This window comes from Anthonomus grandis, chromosome 9 (assembly GCF_022605725.1).
Source record: "Anthonomus grandis grandis chromosome 9, icAntGran1.3, whole genome shotgun sequence".
NCBI lineage: Eukaryota > Metazoa > Arthropoda > Insecta > Coleoptera > Curculionidae > Anthonomus > Anthonomus grandis.
Genome location: NC_065554.1, coordinates 17,248,756 through 17,269,940, shown reverse-complemented (window position 1 = coordinate 17,269,940; position 21,185 = coordinate 17,248,756). Strand labels below are relative to the sequence as shown.

General features: G+C 28.5%; 1 protein-coding gene across 1 annotated transcript in view; it reads left to right on the top strand.

The window, feature by feature from the left end:
• The window catches only part of LOC126740528 (acid sphingomyelinase-like phosphodiesterase 3b), a 321,078-nt gene extending 300,122 nt beyond the window's left edge, over positions 1–20,956 (top strand). Inside the window, exons 7-9 of the mRNA XM_050446601.1 lie at positions 7,056–7,168; positions 16,713–16,900; positions 20,502–20,956. Of these exons, the coding sequence (XP_050302558.1) occupies positions 7,056–7,168; positions 16,713–16,900; positions 20,502–20,736 (536 nt within the window). The 3' untranslated portion in view covers positions 20,737–20,956. The remainder of the gene's footprint in view (positions 1–7,055; positions 7,169–16,712; positions 16,901–20,501) is intronic.
• Positions 20,957–21,185: the final 229 nt, after the last annotated feature.

Sequence of the window (21,185 nt, the reverse complement as noted above, 5' to 3'; positions counted from 1 at the left end):
TAAAACTGTAATTGGTGGTCATTTTCATCCTCGTTAAGTTCCTGCACTAGTTTAATTTTGTGGTGATAAAACCTGTATTTTTTTTAAATCATCTGGACACCTCTACGCGAAATACCTAATATTTCATTTACTTTCCTTTTACTGAGTGTGGGAATGATTGACATATGACCGAAAACTATAACTTCTACATCTTTATTTAGGACTGGATTGGATTACATTTCTAGGTCTGTTTATAACTGATCCTGTTTCACGAAATTTTGCCACTAAGTTTATGACGTACCTATATGAAAAGTATACATCTGGATGTAATTCATTGTAGGACAATGAAGTTGCTCTAGCACAATTGTTAATTCTAAAGAACATTGAAATAATTTCGACTCCCTTTTGAAGCTTATAAGTAATTTTAAATTTAATAGTTAACAAAACGAAAATATGGCAAAGCTTAAAATTCTCATACCAATCTAACTCTAAACTCTAATAACTAGCAATATTTTGTACAGTATGGTAACATTTCAACATTCCAAAGTACTATGTTATTTGGTATTATTTTGAGTATTAAGACAACAATTTTCTGTGATTTTTCTAAAGCCTTTGATTGGGTTAATCATGACATTTTATTAAAAAAATTGCAATATTACGGGTTCAGAGGAGCACCTTTTGAGTGGTTTAAGTCGTATCTCAATAACAGAAGTCAAGCTGTGAGAATTGATTCGACTATGTCTTCTTGCAAGCCAATATAAAGTGGAGTGTCTCAAGGTTCCGTACTTGGCCCTATTTTGTTTCTTATCTTCATCAATGACATTGCTAATCTAAATATTAACGGTAAATTCTGTCTATTTGCTGATGATACTAGTTTTACCTGGAGTAATCCGGATATTTCTACACTTCATAGAACCGTATCAAATGATTTAACTACTATCAAATTATGGTGCGACTCTAATCTCCTTTGTCTCATCATTTCCAAAACTAAAATGTTGTCCTATAAAAATACCTTGCAATATTTTATACTTGGTAATGCAACAATTGACGAATTTGGTTCTGTAAAGTTTTTAGGGCTAACTGTTGTCAACTCGTTAAAATGGGACACACATATTGACTCTTTATCAAGAAAATTAAATTCCGCTTGTTTTGCGTTAAGATCAATTTCTAAGGAGCTTAGCCTGTCCAGTTCTAGAACAGTTTATTTTGTTCTTTTTGAATCGCACCTTCGATACGCCCTTCCATTCTGGGGTACATGTAGTGTAACTTAATTTGACCGTATTTTTAGACTACAAAAGAGAGCTTTACGTTATACACTGAGACTGAAATACAGAAGTCATTGCCAGCATTTCTTCAAAAAATTTCAAATAATTACTTAAATATAACCATCTTTATTCATATTTAAGTCCGTTTGTCTAATACGCAAACACGGTTCAGCATCTGATAGGCCTTCCCATAGTTATCCACTTAGAAACACGGAACATGATCTATACTTGCCTACCCCACATTCAGAGTTGGTCAAAAGTTCCATATTATATAATGCAAAAAAAATGTACAATCATCTGCCATTGGAAATTAAATCCATCACATCTTTTTTTGCATTTCGTAAAGCATTAAAAGCATTCTTACTGGAGAGAGCTTTTTAGTTACACTTAACGATTTTTTTTTTATCATTGATTTGAAATTTCGCACTAGCTGATTATGTATTTTTACTATCTGTACATGTTTAGGTATACTGCTTTGTGTAGCTATTTTTTGGATTTTTTTTAATTTTTTTACTTTTTTAAAAAAATTTTACATTTTTTTTTAACATGGAGAGATTTCTTTAATGATTTTTTTTTGACATTGTATACATTAAAAAGTATATTTTTGACTACTTACAATTTCTAAATTGTATTAATCTGTATATATTGTAGATATTCTATTCTATTTATTTATTTATTTTTTTTAAATTTTGTTTTGTTTTTCTTTTCTTCAATTGTGTTTTGTTTGTATTTTTGTGTCTTTTTTGTTTTACAGCTTTGTCTACAAATTGTAACAATTTCTTGACAATAAAGCATTGATTGTTTGATTGATACTAGGCATTAACGTATGAGTATTAAGTACATTAAATAAAAATTGATAAATTTGTTTAACATTAAGTTTCTTATAAAAAGTCAGAAGAGTTTATTTTATTTTTTATAAGAAAAATCAGGCTTTACTTCATTAAGTAACACCAGTTTAGATAACAGAACTAAATCACAAGCATTTCAGTCGGAAAAATGTATTAATATTTTCTTAGGTTTAAAGTAGCTTGGACATTATAATTGGGATAAAATGACCTTAAAAATGAGATATTACTAAAAAAACCATAAAATTTTAAGGGTAGCTATCACTCCCGCATAGGGGTTGATGGTAAAGGTTTATTAATGATACGGATAGATTATTTGGTCTACCAAAAATCAAAAATCGATTATTTACGAAATTCGTGGTGAAAAGTTTTCGGTGCGCCATCCTGTATATTCATATAAATATTACTATACAGAAGAACCCTCTCTAAAAAGAAAAATCAAAGAAAACATCGAAATATTAGATATTATAGGACAGTTCATTTCATGAAGTGCGATAGTGAATGCAAATATAGAAAGTTACAGTTTGCAGCCTAAGATTATTATTATTGCTTATCGCTTCTTGGATTGTTCACCACAATTAGTTTGAACTAAAAAATTCTTCATTTTTGAAGGGAAGTATATATCATTTCGAGAGGGAGATATTTTGAACAAAACTTTTTACTTAATATTTAATTTTTGTATTTCGAAGCCTATTTTATTGTTTTATAAAATATGCAGGTACGAATTGCACTTAATTTAAATATGAAAAGTATATACCTGACCCTTAAAACCCAGAATATTACCCTGCAACTGTAAAGGTAAAACGTCAAAGAAACTTTATTTCATAAATTAATTTCGTTCGGCAGGCTGTCCTCTTAATTTTGGCACACCGTCTGGCGAAACACGAAGACGACGAGAGGCGCACCCACCCTTCCTCGTATTTCCGAACTAAGGGTATTGCTTGCAAGTTTAGACGGTATTAATGCATACTTAACTAAAGCCGGGGACTTAACTGAGTTATACAACTATTCCAAGCTACGGTGCTTGCGTAATAAATTGAATTAGGATTGCGCGGTGCTTTTGGCGGTTTAGACCTCGCTTTGATAAGAAAATTTACTGCACTGCTACATTTTTTACTGTAAATAGCCTTTTGCATTTTTTTATTAATTAATTAAGCTAATTTCGTAAAATTGTTACAAACAGTTTCTTTCAGTTATAATGATTATATTTTTTAACGTGGTTTTTCACGGTACTCAATCAAAATAAAACAATTTTCTTTCAAATTACATAGGGAATTTATGCCTTGTCACTATTGGCAATATTTTGGATGCTAAATTTACTTAAGAGTTTTAAAATTTAGAGATCTCTAAAAAATATGATCTCTTGGATTGTCTAAATAAAATTAGATAAGTGAGAAAATAAAACATCTTTGCAATTAAAGGAAATGAGCTCTTGCTACTCACATAATCGACAAAGATATTTATATTTGAGAAAAATTGAATTGGCAACGTTTGACAAACATGGCGCGCAATTAAAATCTGGCGTTCTTATTGAAACACCCTTTAGAAAGCATCGAATCGGCCTATTATTATCAATATAAATAAACTGTTTTTTTATATATTCTTTTAACTGGACTGTTTGTTAGAAGAACAGCTTAACATAAACTACACTTATGCTATTATAATAATAAATTGGCAATCATATCTCAAATTATGACCATTCATTAATATAAAAATAAATTCATATAAAGAAAGTAATTTTATTGATGCTGGTATAGTTGGCTCCGCCAATATTCTATTTTCCACTGCACTTTTAATGATAAACGATACCGCAAAATAGATTATTGGTAGAGTAAACTATACTAGGATTTACGTTATGGTTACATGCAATTGAAATATGAAAAAATGTAAATATCATTGACGATTTTTGCTAGCTTTCAGTGTTTCTGAGATCCCAATACATGCATAACTAGGATCCCAATATATCAGGAGTATTAATTTTGTTGAACAAAAATACTGAAGGAATTCGTGATTTGACCTATGTATTTAAGGAAAAAATATATTCGATATTATTTGCTGTTAATGTGTTGTTATTCGATGTTATCCGCTACTTTACGGATGCACTGTATAAATTAAGGGAAAAGTCTATTCTAAAGAGATGGAGAGGTCTTTTCTCCACAAATAAATTGAAAATCCTAATATTCCTAGTCATGCATTTTGGCGAATGTTCTTGCTATCATCAGACTAGAAAATTACTGTATTTATCTTCTCATTTATTAAACCAAATCACTCCTGGCAATATGCGCTGTTGTCAAATATCGAGCATTAAAAATGGAAAACTAACTACAATAAAACACATTCTTACCATCTTATTTTTAATTATTTATCGTCTATTATTTATAGGAAGTTATTCAAAATGACCGCCTTCGAGTTCCAAAGACTTTCTTGAAATGATGGTTTTCGTACCCGCTGTAACATTGTTGGTGTCACTTATAAACAAGCAGAACGAATTCTGTTTTTTATGTCAAACATGGCTTTTAACGTTATTTTTCTAGCAATATAAGATAACAAATTTTACTTCAAACATCCAAAGTTACTTTATGATTAAAATTAATTTTTTATTTTAAACATTGAACATTGAAATGCTAGAAGTAGCATGAGCAGGTTGTTTGCTTGCAATATCTCTGATGCATTGATGCCAAATGCTTATGTAGAAATTGCAAAAAAAAAACTTTATAATATGATAAATAAACCATAATAAGATACTCTTTAATGAATTCGATATTCAGCGTTAAATGAATGTAGATAATGTATTTTAAAGAAAAGGGTCGATCTCATTGCTCATACTATGGACACAATGAATCACTATTAGGGACGTCGTCTAAAAATATTTACATGATAAATATTTTTTAACAATAGAATAATGCCTTGAATATAAAGTAATATTACCATTTGTGAACTATTTATATGTTTTTTTAATGCATTTATTAGATTAAAGATTTATTATTAGATTAAAGGTACCTAATAAGAAGTGTCTATGTAAATTAAATACTTTTGATTTTTTTAATAATTCATGTTTTAAAATACAAATTTTTAACATTTTGCATAGTTTTATTATTTTAAATAATTGCCAATTTTACATTACTTATTTTATATCACATCAGATAATATATACAGGGTGCTCACTTCTTCGAAGGGACAGTATTGCTATATCGGAAACTAATCTATCTTCTGTATTTATTGAAAATACATATTAACTATTGATAGATGTACATAGGTATTATGCCGTTTTTCTGCCAAGACAAGAAAACATGAAATAAGTCCTGTTAGTAAAACCATGCATGGACAAAATTTCAGTTTTCTTTTTTTTCTGGTCTAATAATAGTTAAGTATTTTCAAAAAAAATATTTAAATTAAAAAAAAATATTTTATTTCACTTATACTCGTATTTAACGCACATTTACATTCAAGTTTTTATTTACGTTGAGTTCTAAGATCCCCTATACTACGTTTATGAAGACGATTCCCCCATAATGTGATGTTATGAAAGCACCGGCATTTACTTGTGAAAAGATCGGCTTTAATTGCCTTTCTTCCATGGTGTGGCACAAGTTTATACCATCGTAAGAGTTCAAAAAAAAAACACCCAATTTTCTTGTATTCCAATTTTTGCCCTTTTAAATAAATAAATGTTTTAAGGTTCTTAAAATATAATTTTTCATTTTTATTAGAATTAAATGTAGTAAAAAAAATCGTTTCCAAAGAATTAAAAAAAAGTATTTGTCAAAGAGCAAATGAGTATATATTAAAAAAATAAATTGAATTAAGTCATTTTCTTTAGGCACAAAAAATACTTTGTAATAATAATACTTTTCCAAAAAAAAAAACAGCATACATATTTAACATACCTATAGGATGTAATGAGGAATCGTGTTTTTAATAAACCACTGTACATTTTCCAATTTATCCTATCGTAACCTACATATTTAATATGCGTAGCACTTAACATTAATTCAATATTATTTTTAGATCCAATGAAATGCAAATTTCCATTAACGAAAGCTCAATAATTTCATTTTAACAATAATATGACGGGCAAATCAGAATATAGATACTAACAGGCCTAACTGCAGCAGCGGCAAATATTCTATTTCGTATCGATATTATGCAAATGTGTCAGAAATAACTGGAATTGATGTTTAATTTCTCTGTTAGTATCATTAAAACATTATGGTGATGAAGTTTGTGCTACAGAAATTTATGCAGCAAACATTAATTTCGGACTGAAACTGTTTTGTCTCTATTATCTATACCGAATGAATATGTAGGTTTATTTTAACATCAACGTGATGACAAAATTACAACATCGTGTTATAAACTCTATAAAGGTTATGAAATATAGTATGAGTACTTTAAATATCGATAATCTTAAGTTTCATTTTTTGATCTCTTTCCGATAAAACACACATTAATTATCAGTTATTTTTAAGCATAGTGCTTATTTTATATTTAGCAGGTATGTTGAGTGTTTACATATGAATAAAATTTCGAATATTATATATATAGCAAAAAAAAATATGTTGAAACATTATTTTTTTCTTAATATCTTTTTCTGGGTTTTTATAAGTTTTTGCATTTGACTTGCATCTACATTTATGCATATTTTTTACTTAAACTTAACACTAAAAAATAACTCCATAAAGATATGGCATTAAGTATATGGAAAAAATATCTGGAATATTTGTATGTTATTTTTGTCGTGAAGTTTGATTTACAAAAAGTCCAACAATGTTTATCTACTATTGTTCGAAACAGCTAAAACTAAGTTTTCATTTTTTCTACTCTTTTCAGCTTGTTTCAAGAATTTCTCGGAAATGTTGAGTGCTTTTAGTAATTTTTTATTATTTTATTTTAAATAGCTTATTAATGATATTAATCAACAAACTTATTTTCTTCAGTTTTTATTGAATATTTTCTTTAATTTCAGGTCGACCAATTTCTTGGTCTATGCTTGCCCCCTCAATAACGCCTAAGAGAAATCATGATGGACCCAATAATCCTGGATTAAGAATTTATAAATTTGATAGGGATTCTGGACAGGTAAATATTTTTTTAAGAGCCTACCCGATATTTTGATTAAAGTTTTATTAAGGGATCAGTACGAAATAAAAACGTAGAAAACGTGTTTCGTTGATTACGTACCAAAAATGTTAAATAAATCGACATTTCACCTATTTTCAAATATGCTTAAAAATCTTAAGAAGTGGCTGTTAAACATGAAAAATTGACTTTTAACAAGAACTAGACTGTAATTTAAAAATTAAAGTGGAAAAATCCTTTTGATTGTCTTTGTTTTGTCTTATTTGTGTGCATAGTCTGTACGGTACAAAATAAAAAAATCCTTTAAAAATAATGTTTAATAATTATATTTTCTAATGGCTTTTCCTTATGTAATTTTTTTTTTGTAAGAAATTAATTATTCTAATATACGTATATGAAATGTTAACTTACAAATTTTTAAGATTTTTTTTCTTTTTTTAAGAATTATTCTCGCCTGATAATCGCCTTTATATAATTTTTTTTATATAAAATAAATACTGAAAATATAATTGAAAAAAATTTATATAAAGATTTTTATTATGCAGCCATGTGGCTCTTTATTGCTCAAAGCGAAATATTGAAAATAAAATTTAATGAATGAACATTCTGTTCATGTGCTTGGGTAGTTTTATCTTTTATACTAATTTTCTTTTAAAAATATAATGATATTTTTAACGAAGTTTCGCTGAATTATTCCCATAAAATCCTGTAATCAAAACAAATTCTGTTAACAAGCAATAAAAATTTCGAACTATAATACCAAGAAAACATAATTATAATTGAAATTTCTATTTTAATCAAGAATCTGTAATATAAGGTATCGAGAATATGCTTGATATAAAATAGTAAATAAATAAGATAAAAATAGAACAAAAATTGTTATTTTAGGAGGGTATTTATATGGATGTACTTTATTCTCTCTGAATATTTTGAATTTTAACTTCCAGGAAAAAAACTCTTATTAGGTAATAGAATACGTTTGTTAAAAAGCGTCTCAAGTTAATAAAATATTTTTTGCAAAAAACTCATAAAAATTTTATTTATATACAGATAATATTATTGATGTTTTTCATTGATATTGATAAGCAATTCAGTTTAAAACAACCATGCATAAAAAATATTATAAAAGTAACAAAATTGTTTAAAAAGTGAAAAATAATATATGAAATAAGCAGTTAGATGACAACAAAGACTTAGTTGTATATCAGCTATCTTCTCGTAATGGCATAAAATCATTTAAAGTTGGTGTAAGTGACAAATATTATAACATAATTTCTGATCAATCTTTTTGGCCCGATGGAATTGTATTTCGTCCATTTGAATATAAACCCAGAAATTCAAATGTAAATTTTCAAAGACCAAATGTAAACATACAAGGCAATTGATAGCTCTTAATGAGGTGACAGTTTATTATCAGAATGTAAATGTAGTTGGTTGAAGTTTGCAAAAATGCTTCAACTTTAGTATATGGTGTGATGATGTTAAGTGAAACTTCATTGAACAGCAACTTCTTGGACAGTGAACTGGGTCTGCATAGCTTTACTATTTATAGACGGGACAGATGTCTTGAACGGACTGGTAAAACCAGGAATGGTGGAGTACTTATTGCTGTTCGCTGATCTCTAGAGTCTGAATTGCTGCCTGTGGCTCATGAAGAATCTGAAGCCATCTGGGTTTCCGTTATTTTTGGTAAAGTGAGACGAGTTTTTTGTTGCTTTTACACACCTCCCAATTCTTAACCCGAAGACTACCAACATTTTTGTGAGACAACCGAGAGGGTGGCCGAAGACTTTGGTGACAGCTCAATTTTGATTGCCGGTGATTTTAATCTACCAAAATTGACTTGGTGTAATGACTCTCTTGGAATGTTTAGTAGTGGTGTTGCGGGGCCTGCAGAATCTTTACTAGAAACAATGCCATACCTTAACATGTATCAGATCAATAACATTCAAAATGCAAATGGGGATATCTAGATCTAGTTTTTAGTAACAATAATAATGATACCCTATCATGCTCAAATGATCTTTTAGTTAAATGTGATCGACATCATCCTACATTGATGATTTTTATAAAGTTAAACAATTTTGAATCTCTTGATTATTGTGAAGAAATACACGACTTCAAGAATGCAGATTATGCCGGTCTTAACAGCTACCTTCTTGATGCGGATTGGGATAGTTTATTCTCGTCTGATGTTAACGCTAATGTGGACTGTTTGTATAATGCATTGGACAACGCTTTCACCTATTTTGTACCTATCATAAAAATTAACAATAAATTCAAGTTTCCAATATGGTCCAGCGCAGAATTGAAATCAAATGTCTTGCAAAAAAGATTGGCACATGCAAAGTATAAACAGTCTAAGGCCGTTGAAGACTATGAAATGTTCAGTAATCTTAGAGCAATCTGTAAAAATCAGGCCGATCAGTGCAACTCAAACTAAATTGAGCAAACCCAATCTTCTATTTCCGGTGACCCTAAATATTTCTGGAAATATATAAGAGATAAGACACAAAATAACAGTTTTCCATCTACTGTGAAATATTTAGATGCAGTGGGTGAAAATGGCTATGGAATAGCATCTTTGTTTGTACAATATTTTTCTTCAGTACGCATTGCAATTTACGCATTGCATGTTATTTTGATATTAATGAAATGCATGTACAAATATCTGAAGTCTTTGAAAAGTTAACCAATGTCAATGTTAATAAGGGCCCTGGGCCTGACTGTATTCCAGCTGTCTTTATAAAACACTGTGCTTTTGCATTGGCACGTGCACTATGGCTGATTTATAATTTGTCTTTCAAGACAGGTAGATTTTCCAACCTCATGGAAGTTAAATTATTTGACTCTTATATTTAAGAATACAGGTCAGAGGGATGATGTGAAAAACTATCGTCCTGTTTCTCTGGCTTGTCACTTTGCAAAGGTTCTTGAAAGTTTTGTCACAGATTTTTTATCAGAGAAATTTAAAAACATAATCTTAACTAGGCAGCATGGGTTTGTCAGGGGTAGGTCCATTACCACTAATTTGTTGCTTTACCAAACAGCTTTGTTGGGGGCCTTGGAGAGCGGTATGTCAGTTGATTCCATATATACTGACTTTTCCAAGGCCTTTGACAGGGTTAATCATGCTCTCCTGGTTGCAAAGTTGTCACTCTATGGCATTGGTGGTTGTCTTTTGGCCTGGTAGAAGTCATATCTGTCTGGAAGAACACAGATTGTAAAGGTAAATAACTTTTATTCTAGTCCTTTTCCAGTGAATGGGGTTCCTCAGGGTGCCCATCTTGCCCCTTTTTTATTTAATCTTTTTATTAATGATGTTGTTCATTGTTTTGATTATTGCAATGTGTTGCTTTTTGCTGATCATGTTAAGATATTTAGAATTATAGACAGTAACTTGACACATCATGAATTTTGTTCTGATCTTCACAAATTTGAGTTATGGTGCAAGAACAATAGAATGGTCCTAAATGCTAAAAAATGCTGAAAGATGAAAGAAGTTTTAGTCCACCATTTCATCAGTACCATCTAATGAGTTCACTTATTGATAAGGTATCAGAGATACGTGATCTTGGGGTGCTTTTTGATTGCAGACTAACTTTTTCAAAAAATATTGAAAACCTGTGTAATAAGGCTTACAAAATGTTGGGTTTTATTAAGAGGCACATTCATGATTTCAGCAGTATTGATTCCATCAAACTTCTGTAATTTTTCATTGGTTCGCAGTCAACTTGAGTCGAATTCATGTATATGGTCACCTTATTATGCTAAATATATAATGCGTCTAGAAAAATTTTAACGTAAATTCATAAGATACATTGCTTACAAGCTTAATATTCCTTGTATTGATATTAATTACAGTGAAATGTATATATTGCTGAACATTGAAAAGTTGGAGACTCGACGTAAAAACTGCGATATTGTCACAACATACAAGATTCTTCACAATCTAATACAGTCTCCCGAGTTGTTGTGTCAGCTTAATTTAAATGTTCCTCCTACTACAGTGCTCAGCCAGACTAGATTATTCTACCTTGAACAAAATCGTACACTGTATGGTGAAAACTGTGCAATAGGTAGAATGATGATTAACTCAAATAGTGTCAGTATAGATTTGTTTCATTGTTCTCTGAGTTCACTTCAACGAGTTTTAAAATCTGCTTAAGTGCAATATAATTTTATATCTTTAGATATTTAATGATAGTACTAATACTTCAAGTGCTTTATTGCGATATAAAATCTTATTTTGTTGAATATTTTATATACTATATTTATTTTGTAAATTGTTGTTTAAAAATGTTTTTAAGAATTAAATTTACTAGAAATTTACTTCTCTCTAAAAATTAAATTTACTAGAAAGCCTGTTTCTAGTAATTTTTGTGAGCAACTCGTATATGCGAGTAAATTAATTGAACGATAGTTTTCTATGTTGTTGATATCTCGTTTTTTGTATAGTAATATGACTTTTACGTTTTTATAGTTTTCTAGAGTTATTTCTAGTTATTTCTGTTTAGCAAACCGTACACCCTCTCATCTTTATTATTTCATTCATAATTCTTTCTTTGCCCGAGCTTTTCTTGCTTGTCATCTGGTTCAGTGCTTTTTTTAATTCCTATATCCTATAATATCTTATATTTTAGATTAGGCATCTATTATATTGATGGTTCTGAGCTTTGAAGTTTTTGTAGGAAGTTTGTATAATGATTGTGATTTCTTCCCGGTTATTTACCAGTGTCATAGCTTTTGGATTTTTCTTTTATCTCTTCTGTAATAATTTTTCCAGGTACCATAAATCAGGTTGATAAATGCAATGATAAAAGTAATGCAAAAACAAACTCGTCTACCTTGACGGTTCCTCGAAGAAGTCAAATTTCTAAAGCCTCTGGCTATAGGTGCCTTAAATAAATGCTTCCATATAAAGTATCTTTTATAATTATCCCTAAGTGAGACATATAAACACCAAATAATGCATGTTAGAGTACATTAAACTAGTATAAGGCATTGTTTCAATAGTTTTTAGAAAAGAAATGATACTGATAATTATAAGATTTTAAATAAGTTAATACTAACACAGCTGTTTTAAGAAAATAGAATAAAGTTAAACCGTACTGACTGAGTTGATTAAGGTAAACAGACTCAATTGTTACATAGGTGCCAAAAAAATCAATACTTGGTAGTTTACAATTAAATTCCAGCTAATAATACTTAGGTTAACAATAACAATTCATCCAGGTTCCCGGTCCAAGATCCATAAATTGATCGCTATTAAAACTTTGAAGATTCGTCTTCTGCTGCATCATAACAATAAAAAATATTGGAAAAATACTTTGGTTGAATCAAAGTAAATATAGCGTTAGCCTAATTTTTTTTAGGTTTAAACTTTGGGAAAGTATTGTATATTGGCCTGTTACACAAAGTCTTGCGAGACCCTGCTAGATGAGGAATTTAAAAAATGCCTGTTGAAGATTTCATTCATACAGCTGGAATTTCAACTGAAAATAATTCGTAATAACTTCGATTTTAAAACTTTAATGTTTTTAATATCCTTAACAGTGCTTTTTTACTAGATTTGTATTGTATCGCCCAATGTAAGCAAAAACGTTTTTTTTAAGTTACAAAAATTTACATAAAGTTTCAAATATAAAACTAGTCAATAATTTGGCCAATTATTACTTCTTATTATTGCGAAGGGTTGTTGGGTGGGGTCAGAAATAAAACAGAAACCTGTTTGCTTAAATGTCGACGTTTCGACTTATATTAAATCATCCTCAGGACACTGAAATGGATTCAAGTATTCACAAAGATAAAAAAAGTAATTTCAAGTACATAAAAAACACTATTAAAATAAATTTTCTTTACGCGTACAAAAATTAAAACAACATAAAACAAAAACCACGACACAGTTGAATTTACATTCAGGTACAATCCCTTAAAAAATATTTTATAAATAAAAATATAAAATTTATTTTTTATACATTACACCTCTTACCTAAGTCTAGATTTCTTTAGTTATAATTTTAATTTCTCTTAGTTATAATTTCTGACCCCACCCAACAACCCTCCGCAATATTGAAGATATTGGGTCACAAACACGAAACTGAAAATTACTTCTTATAACTACTTTATCTGACCGTTCTTGCTTATCTTTTATTTATCTAAAATTTTAAATAGTAACATCGAAGTCAAAACATCTAAAGTATCAAAAAAAAATTGTATAAGATTCTTTATTTTTATTTTCGCTCTATCTCGACGCTATGTCTGACAAATATTAATATTATTATTAATTAGTAAAAACTATTAATTTTTGGATTAGTTGTATTTATACAAACTGATGTTTATTTTCATATCTAACTAAGACAAGATATTCAACTTTTTTATTAACATTTTTAATTTTTTCTATTCTTATATTCAGGACTAATTTTTGAATATCCTGTGTATTAATTTTCAACAAATTTAGTCACAAGATATGTGTCTTCTCTTCCAAACAGTAAACTCTAGTTCGTATTAAAAACTTTTGTTTAGAAAAAACTTATGACGTTTTCAAATTTTCAAATGCTTCCAAAACCTACTTTTTAAGAAATCCATCACCGCAGTTCATCCTGAGATACCCTATATATATCTGTCAAAAATTGGTTTACTGTATTCTCCATGTTACTTTATTCTCAAAAATAATTAACGTGCCTGAAATTGTAAAAATTATTTACTTATTCAGTCTTTCTTGAATCTCTATTCCATCATTAAGGAATAAGTTGATTTTACTATTTTTACTCAAAAAAAAACACTTTTTGTGTAACGTAATAAACTTGTGCTATAGCAACTAAAAGGAAGTGCTCGAGATCTTCTCTTATCTTGCTAACAACGACGGCGTCTGGCTCGGATTTCCTCACCCATAAACCTATTTTAGCACCATATTCGAAAACCATATACATACGGAGCTATAGAGGTGTGCGAGAGAACCAAGAACGATCAGATATCTGCAAGTCTCATTTCCGTATCCGCACTCACACTTCCTTTCCGATGATGGCAGCGTGAGAGCTGGTTTATACGTAAAGGATTTCGGGATCATGAGGGTCTCGACAGAGTTTAAATAAATTATGAAAGTACCGCAATAAAAGTTATTATTAAACCAGGTTAAAAAAACGCAAATATTAAGTTTACTCTATGTTGACTGAGGATAAATCTTTAACTTTAGAGCTATATATCCTCAGGCAATGACAAAAGATGAATACAATTTTACACTCACACCAAGATAAAATATAAGTAATTTAAAATTCATTTTACATATCATTAAACAAAAAGGATTATGGAAATGTTGTTTACAGAAGTTCACTTACAGCGTAAACGGCAAATTCTATTCAAAAATTACAGAACTCCTGTTTACGTTTTTTTTTAATATAACATACAGGAACAAATGACGCCTTACTTGAATAGCCTTTCCATTTTATCAATGACTAACAGGTGAAAATGTCATTCGCTGAGTTTTGTGCATAGAGTTTTAAAAACTGGTCAGCTACCTTATTTGTGTCAGTTATTTTACTGTAGTCGACATAACTATGATACGAGGCATATAAATAATTTGTTAGTTCCGCAATCATTCAGTTACGTAGCTATTAAGTTATAGAATGAACTAATAAAATAAATGAACGAAATAAAATTACAAACATATACATTTACATTTAGGAACAAGGAAATATCTTGTGATTTATATATTTTATTTTTTTTGTATATCTTGTTATATCATTATAAGTAAAAATAATTATTTTATAAAAAATAAAAATTGAATCCCTCCATTATTTTTTAATTGAATGTATATGTGATTGAATTGATCTATGTATCACAGGTTATTGCTTTGATTAAATCTATTATAGATTTCTAATTAATACAATACAAGTTATGTACATCTACGGTTTCTTTTAGCTTTTTAAGTGAAATAATTTAAGAGAACTGATTACTCCGTGTGTTCATACATAAAACTTTTTCAGATTTTATTTTATTTTGCTTTATTGTAAATCTAGGTTTAGATTTAGGTTTAATATAGACTTAGGTCTTAATTTATATAAGTATAAGATTTTTTTATTAGACACTTTTATATTGCTGAAATTAGTATATTTATACTTTTAACGATCGTCTTTGTGGTGTTGCATGTATCTGTGTATCGATTTTTTATAATCGCGATGCCTTCGTTATTTGTCCTTTTTCGAAGAATTGATAAGATTATTCCTGTATTACTTACTGTATTTTATGTATATATTTTGGACAAATAAAAAGGATTTTTTTTTAAGTAAAATAAAACTCAACTCAAGTCATTCATCACCAAACTGTTAAAATAGATAGTTAATTAACAATATTTGTTTTCGTTATTTCTACATTTTCCATATGTTTATTTTACGAATAGTTATACTAATTTATCCGAACGGAAAAATGAATTATACATTGCACGATAACGTCTCCATACAATTTTATTATTGTCAAATTCATGCCAAAAAAAATGTCAGACATTTGGTTGTGTAAATCACTGGATTCTACTGGAGAAACTTTACCATTATGGGTTTGCAGGTATTGCCTTACCTTAGTTTGAGTCTTATCTCTCTGGTCGTAGAAAAAGTCTGCATAAATTCTGCTCAGTCTAAGACTCTGGTAAATTGTTGGGGAGCCCCATAACGACTTTAGCTGACATTAATATAATTTTGTGTTATTATAACTTACACGCAAATAAAACAAAATCTTTTAAGTAATTTTTAACAGCAATCAACCATTAATTTAAAAAACAAACTCTTTTGTTACCAATACTACGAAAACATAAATTGGTAGTTTGCTTAAGAGACCTGAAATTATTATAAAATAAATCGCATTGCTAGCAAAATTGCGGAGAAACATTTTTAATATCAACTGTTACTTCCAACGATTGTATATTTTTTTGTTTGCATGTGTTTTTGGGGAATTCTCATCCTATTCCTATAAGAGCGTATTGTAATTCGTTCGCATCTGGACTTAACCCAGGCCACTCCAAAAGAAGAATATCTACATCGTTTAAGTATTCATGAGTAATTCTCGCGGTGTGGCGTCTTATTCAGTCTAATTATTATGCATCAGAATCAAATTATTTGCAAGAATTTGATTCTGATGCACCTTTTTTAAGAACCTATTAAGGGTGGTTTGTTTTGAAATGAAAGCAGTGTATAATCTTAAATATGATCTAAATAAATTACTACTTTGCAACTCTTAGTAATACTGTTAGAAGTGTCTCAATATTGTAGAGCATTGAGACGATTCTAGTTACAGTTCAGTTTCTACAGCTAGTTAACAGCTAGTTAAGCGAAATAACTAATTGTTTTCTTTTTATCATTAACGTTGTATCTAATTTTTTTTTCCTAAATACCTTCATTCAATCATCATTAACTTAATGTGGATATTTTAATTAATGTGGAAACTTTTAAAAACTGCTGAAAAAATATTATATGATAATAGTACAAATTGGGATAAATAGACCAGATTGTGTTTCAGTCACAAACTCCAACAATAAAACTTATCGTTGTTGCAGGTGTTTGACTACACTCAGTATTACCTTGATTTATCAGCTGCCAACAGCAACGGCAAAGCTGAGTGGGTGGTGGAGTATAACTTTAGCACTTACTATGGAATTAACGATATTACGCCCTTAAATTTGCATACGTTGGCCGACAAGTTTACGCAAGAAAGTGGGTCTGGTGAAAATGGAGTTTTTACTAAGTAAGTATTTTTTTGTTGTATAGCTAATATTAGTTTTGATTTTATGTATAGGTTTATTTATTTACGATTTCAAAGCTGAATAATATTATTTTGTTAAAATTTCGCAAAAGTGAAAAAAGGTTTAAAATTATTGAATCTTTCAAATACTAATTTTAAAAATTGTATTTATTTATATTTAATATTTTTGTATATTAGTATTTTATGGATAAAAATATTTTTTTAAGAATTAATTCTTACCGAGGAGGTTTCAATTAGCTGAGAATAAGACTATTCAAGACTTATAGGTTATTTATAATGTTTATCAAATCATTTTTTAAAATGATATCTTTAAAATCATCCGTAATATTAATCGAACAAATGTTAACGATAACATTAAATTAGGGGACAAAGGAATTTTAGTTGTCGGCAAGTGGAAACACACACACTATTTAACTTGGTATATTAAATTTTTTTTAATTGGTGGTTTGTTGCTGGTGTCTTAATTATTAGAATAAGGGTAAACTACAAAGGCTTAAAAACCCTTAACTCTTACTAAAGCTTTTACTAGTTCTATGTTGTTAGTATTTCAGATCATGACTGGTTTTTGTTTTTATAATATTATTAATCTCTTTATATTCAGGGGTGCCTTAAAAATGTTTCTTTTTTTGTTCAAAATGTATTTTGATTTTTTACTCATTTTTGTTTTTCTGGGATTTCTCGTTGTTTTTGATAGCCCTTTTTATTTTAGTTTCTAGGTGTTTTACTTTCATCTGGGTTAATTTTATTCTTTATTTGAAAACTTACTTTTGAGATCATTTTGGTCATTATGGATTATTTGTTGAATTGTTTTCTCCGCGGGAAACCTTTGGTTTTTGATTATTTTCTTGCATCTTGATTTAGAATTGATTTTAATTTTTGCTTTTACTAACCTGTTATCGATACCGGTGTTCAAGCGATTTAGGACTGAGACATCTTTTACTGCGTGTTTTTAATTAGTTAGTATATAGTCAATCTCATTCAGTATTTGAATTTGCACTATATTAATTACTGAAATAAGTTTTCCTAATAATACTAGCCCTAGTCTGCACTGTACAAGAGTGTGATATGTCTTATAGCTTTTCATGTTATATGTTGTAGATAATAAAAGCTTTAATCAAAAAATTTAAATCAATAACTACAAAAAATAGTTAAAAACTTACAATAAATACTAGTTAATCATCTCTAAAAAACTCCTTAAATTTTATTTACAGAAACGGTATTTGTTTACCTTCTGAGTGTTGAACGTATCGAAATTAGTGTGTTCTATCAGAAGAAATTCATTCTAGTTTTTTTCAAATGTGTCGGGTTAATTAAACGACTTATATAGTAAATAAGTAAAGTGATTAATCATCGCGAAAAAAATCCTAAAATTTCAGTTAAATCAACGGTGTTTTTTACCTTCTGTTCCTTAAAGAAATTATTGGTAAATTTTTTTTAGAATAAAATTTATATAATTTTATTAGTTGTTTCGAAATTGCAAAATCAGTAAGCAGTAATTTTTTTGTAATAAGAATAATATTTAATTTTCTCTCTTATATAGCCATCTCAGTTTGAGGTGTCAGACAGAATGCATAATTAATATACACATTAACATACAGAATGCATAATTAATAGACATATTCAAATGATGTTTGTTCAATATATATTGATAAGCAATTCCAAAAATATATGATTTTTAGAAAAAGAATTGAATTGAATTTATGATATATAAAAAATTATCTCTCTCTCTTTCTGGTTTTAGAAATAATATTATTTAATGCAGGTAACTATTTTAAGGAACTGCTAAAAATGTTTCTAATTACAGTTCTTCAGTAACAATAGATTTATTTACTGATGAACGTTGTACGCCAAACGTTACCCTTTTTTTGTACGTAGTTTAAACGGTAAATTAGTTTTATAGGAAACTGTTATTTATTTATTTATTTATTTTTTATACAAAAAAATTGTAAGCAACAAACTTAGCAAGCTTATCCAAGCAGTTTAACTTAATTTCAAATTGATTATGCGATCCTACGAATAAATATACTATTTCGATTTTTTATTTTAAGCAAACATATTTTGCAAAAAATTTTTTTTTCCTCTTTTAATTATATTAAGCATTAACATAACAAGCGCTTATAGTTCCAATGAAAAAACTTTATTTTCCCACTGCACGTACCTATTACATGCAGCAAGAATTTTTTTCATAAAAATTCTTCACTGCTATTAAATACCAAGTACATAATATTATAAAATACATGCTCGAATATGCGTGTACTATCGCGTTATATGAAACCATTTATGTAATGAAATTTTAACTAAGCTTAAATACGTTCAATATATTTACAAAATAACTTTTTTTAAATATCATAATCCTGGTTGTAATCACTTTTTTAATTGAACTTTTATTTAGGCTTTGGCTCTTAAGTTTTAAAAGCAAGAAAACGAAATTTTATTAATATTTTATTTTTTGGTAGCCTGCTTAGTTAAATAGTTTTAGGAAATAAAATCTTCAGATACCTTAAAGTTTAATTAGTTTCTCTGATAGAATTAATTTGACTTTTTTTTGAACTGATTTCTTGTTATATAAAAGGTTCTTATATAAAATGTACACTGTTAACAATACAATTGTAATAGTGTATTATTCATGAAGATGAGTAAAATCGGTTGCTTTGTTCTAGTTATTCGAATAAAAAATAATATTTTATAATCTATTAGCTAAGACTAATAGATTATATTAGCTAAAGCTAATAGATTAGCTTCGATATAATATGATCCCTCTATTATGAAATGCATAACTTTAAAAAAGATGACTCACAAGGATTTATAAAATAGAATGGAAGTGTAAAATGCAATAATTTTTTTATTTTATTATGATTATTATTATTATGATTATTACTTTTAGTCGCGTTAAATGAAAAGTCTATGGCTGAAGATGGCAACGTAAAATTAAAACATACTACAGTCAAAACTAAACATTTTACGTAAACTAAAAGGTGAAGTCTATATTAAGACATTAAAGGCTTAAAGGCTTTTGATTTTTCGACTAAGAGTCCCTTCTACTTTATGGAATACTTCTTTGGGGCGCAGGTAAAATGTGAATGTGATCTGTAAGGCACGAAAAGGGGTAAACCGCAATATTTTTGGTCTGCATCTACGTACGTCCTGCAGACCATTTTTCGACAGAAACTACAAATACTCTCGGTAACTTTCCTTTGCTTACTAAATTATGTAATGAAAAGTCTTAAATTATTTCAAACAAATTCTGGTAAATATTTTATTGATATAGGAATAGTTAGTTAATTTTTTTTTACAGAGGACCACAATACAAATGTTAAAGAGGACTATTAACTTGACAGTTAATAACTCTAGGTAGATTTGATCGAGACGTCAAGGATTTTCTTAAGCAGTTAAATTTTTATTGTTTAAATTTTAATTTTTGACAGAATTCTTTTAGTACAAACTATGTTATATTATATGAAACACACTTTGTGTAACTTACGACGTTACTTTGTCATATAGTATTTAGAGTTTTGTGGAATTGGAAATAACGACATAATATTATTCCTATAAATATATGTATAGTAAGTATTTTTTTTTTCAGATATTACAAAGCCAATTCAGTACGTATCAACAATAAAGCATCATACAACTGCGATGATACATGTGCACATATGCACTATTGCGCAATTACTAGAATCGATTATGAAGAGCACGAGCAATGTTTGAAGATTGCCGCTAGTGCACTTGCATCTTCTTCTTCGTATTTAGTTTTAGGGACGGTATTTAGGTTGCTTCTGACCGGATCATTTTGCTTAGTATTTAGGTTTGCAGACTAAATATTTATAGCGTTAAATTCTGCTAAGAAAATATCAAGAATATAAATTAACTTTTTAAATTTAAAATTGTTTAGGTTTATGTAAATAGGTTTTATTATGTGAAAAAATTTGGCTGCATGAATTTTAGGAAAACTTTTTTCGGATCTATTAGTAAAATTTAAATATTCTCTAAAAAATGTAAAATTATTTGTTGATCTCTTAAATTTCATGTAGCTCTATAAATAAATATTACTATATGTAAATTTTGATATATGGCTGTGGTTTTTTACACGTACCTACTAAGTTGATACATATTATATTATATTAAATATATTTAACAAATGTGTAGGCTTTCATTGTATGTAATCAAGTGTTAATATTAATACAAGTATAGTTAATTAAGCTGTATATAGTCGTAAAAATTATAAGAAACATATGTACGATGAATAAAAAAATATTATGTGCGTAAA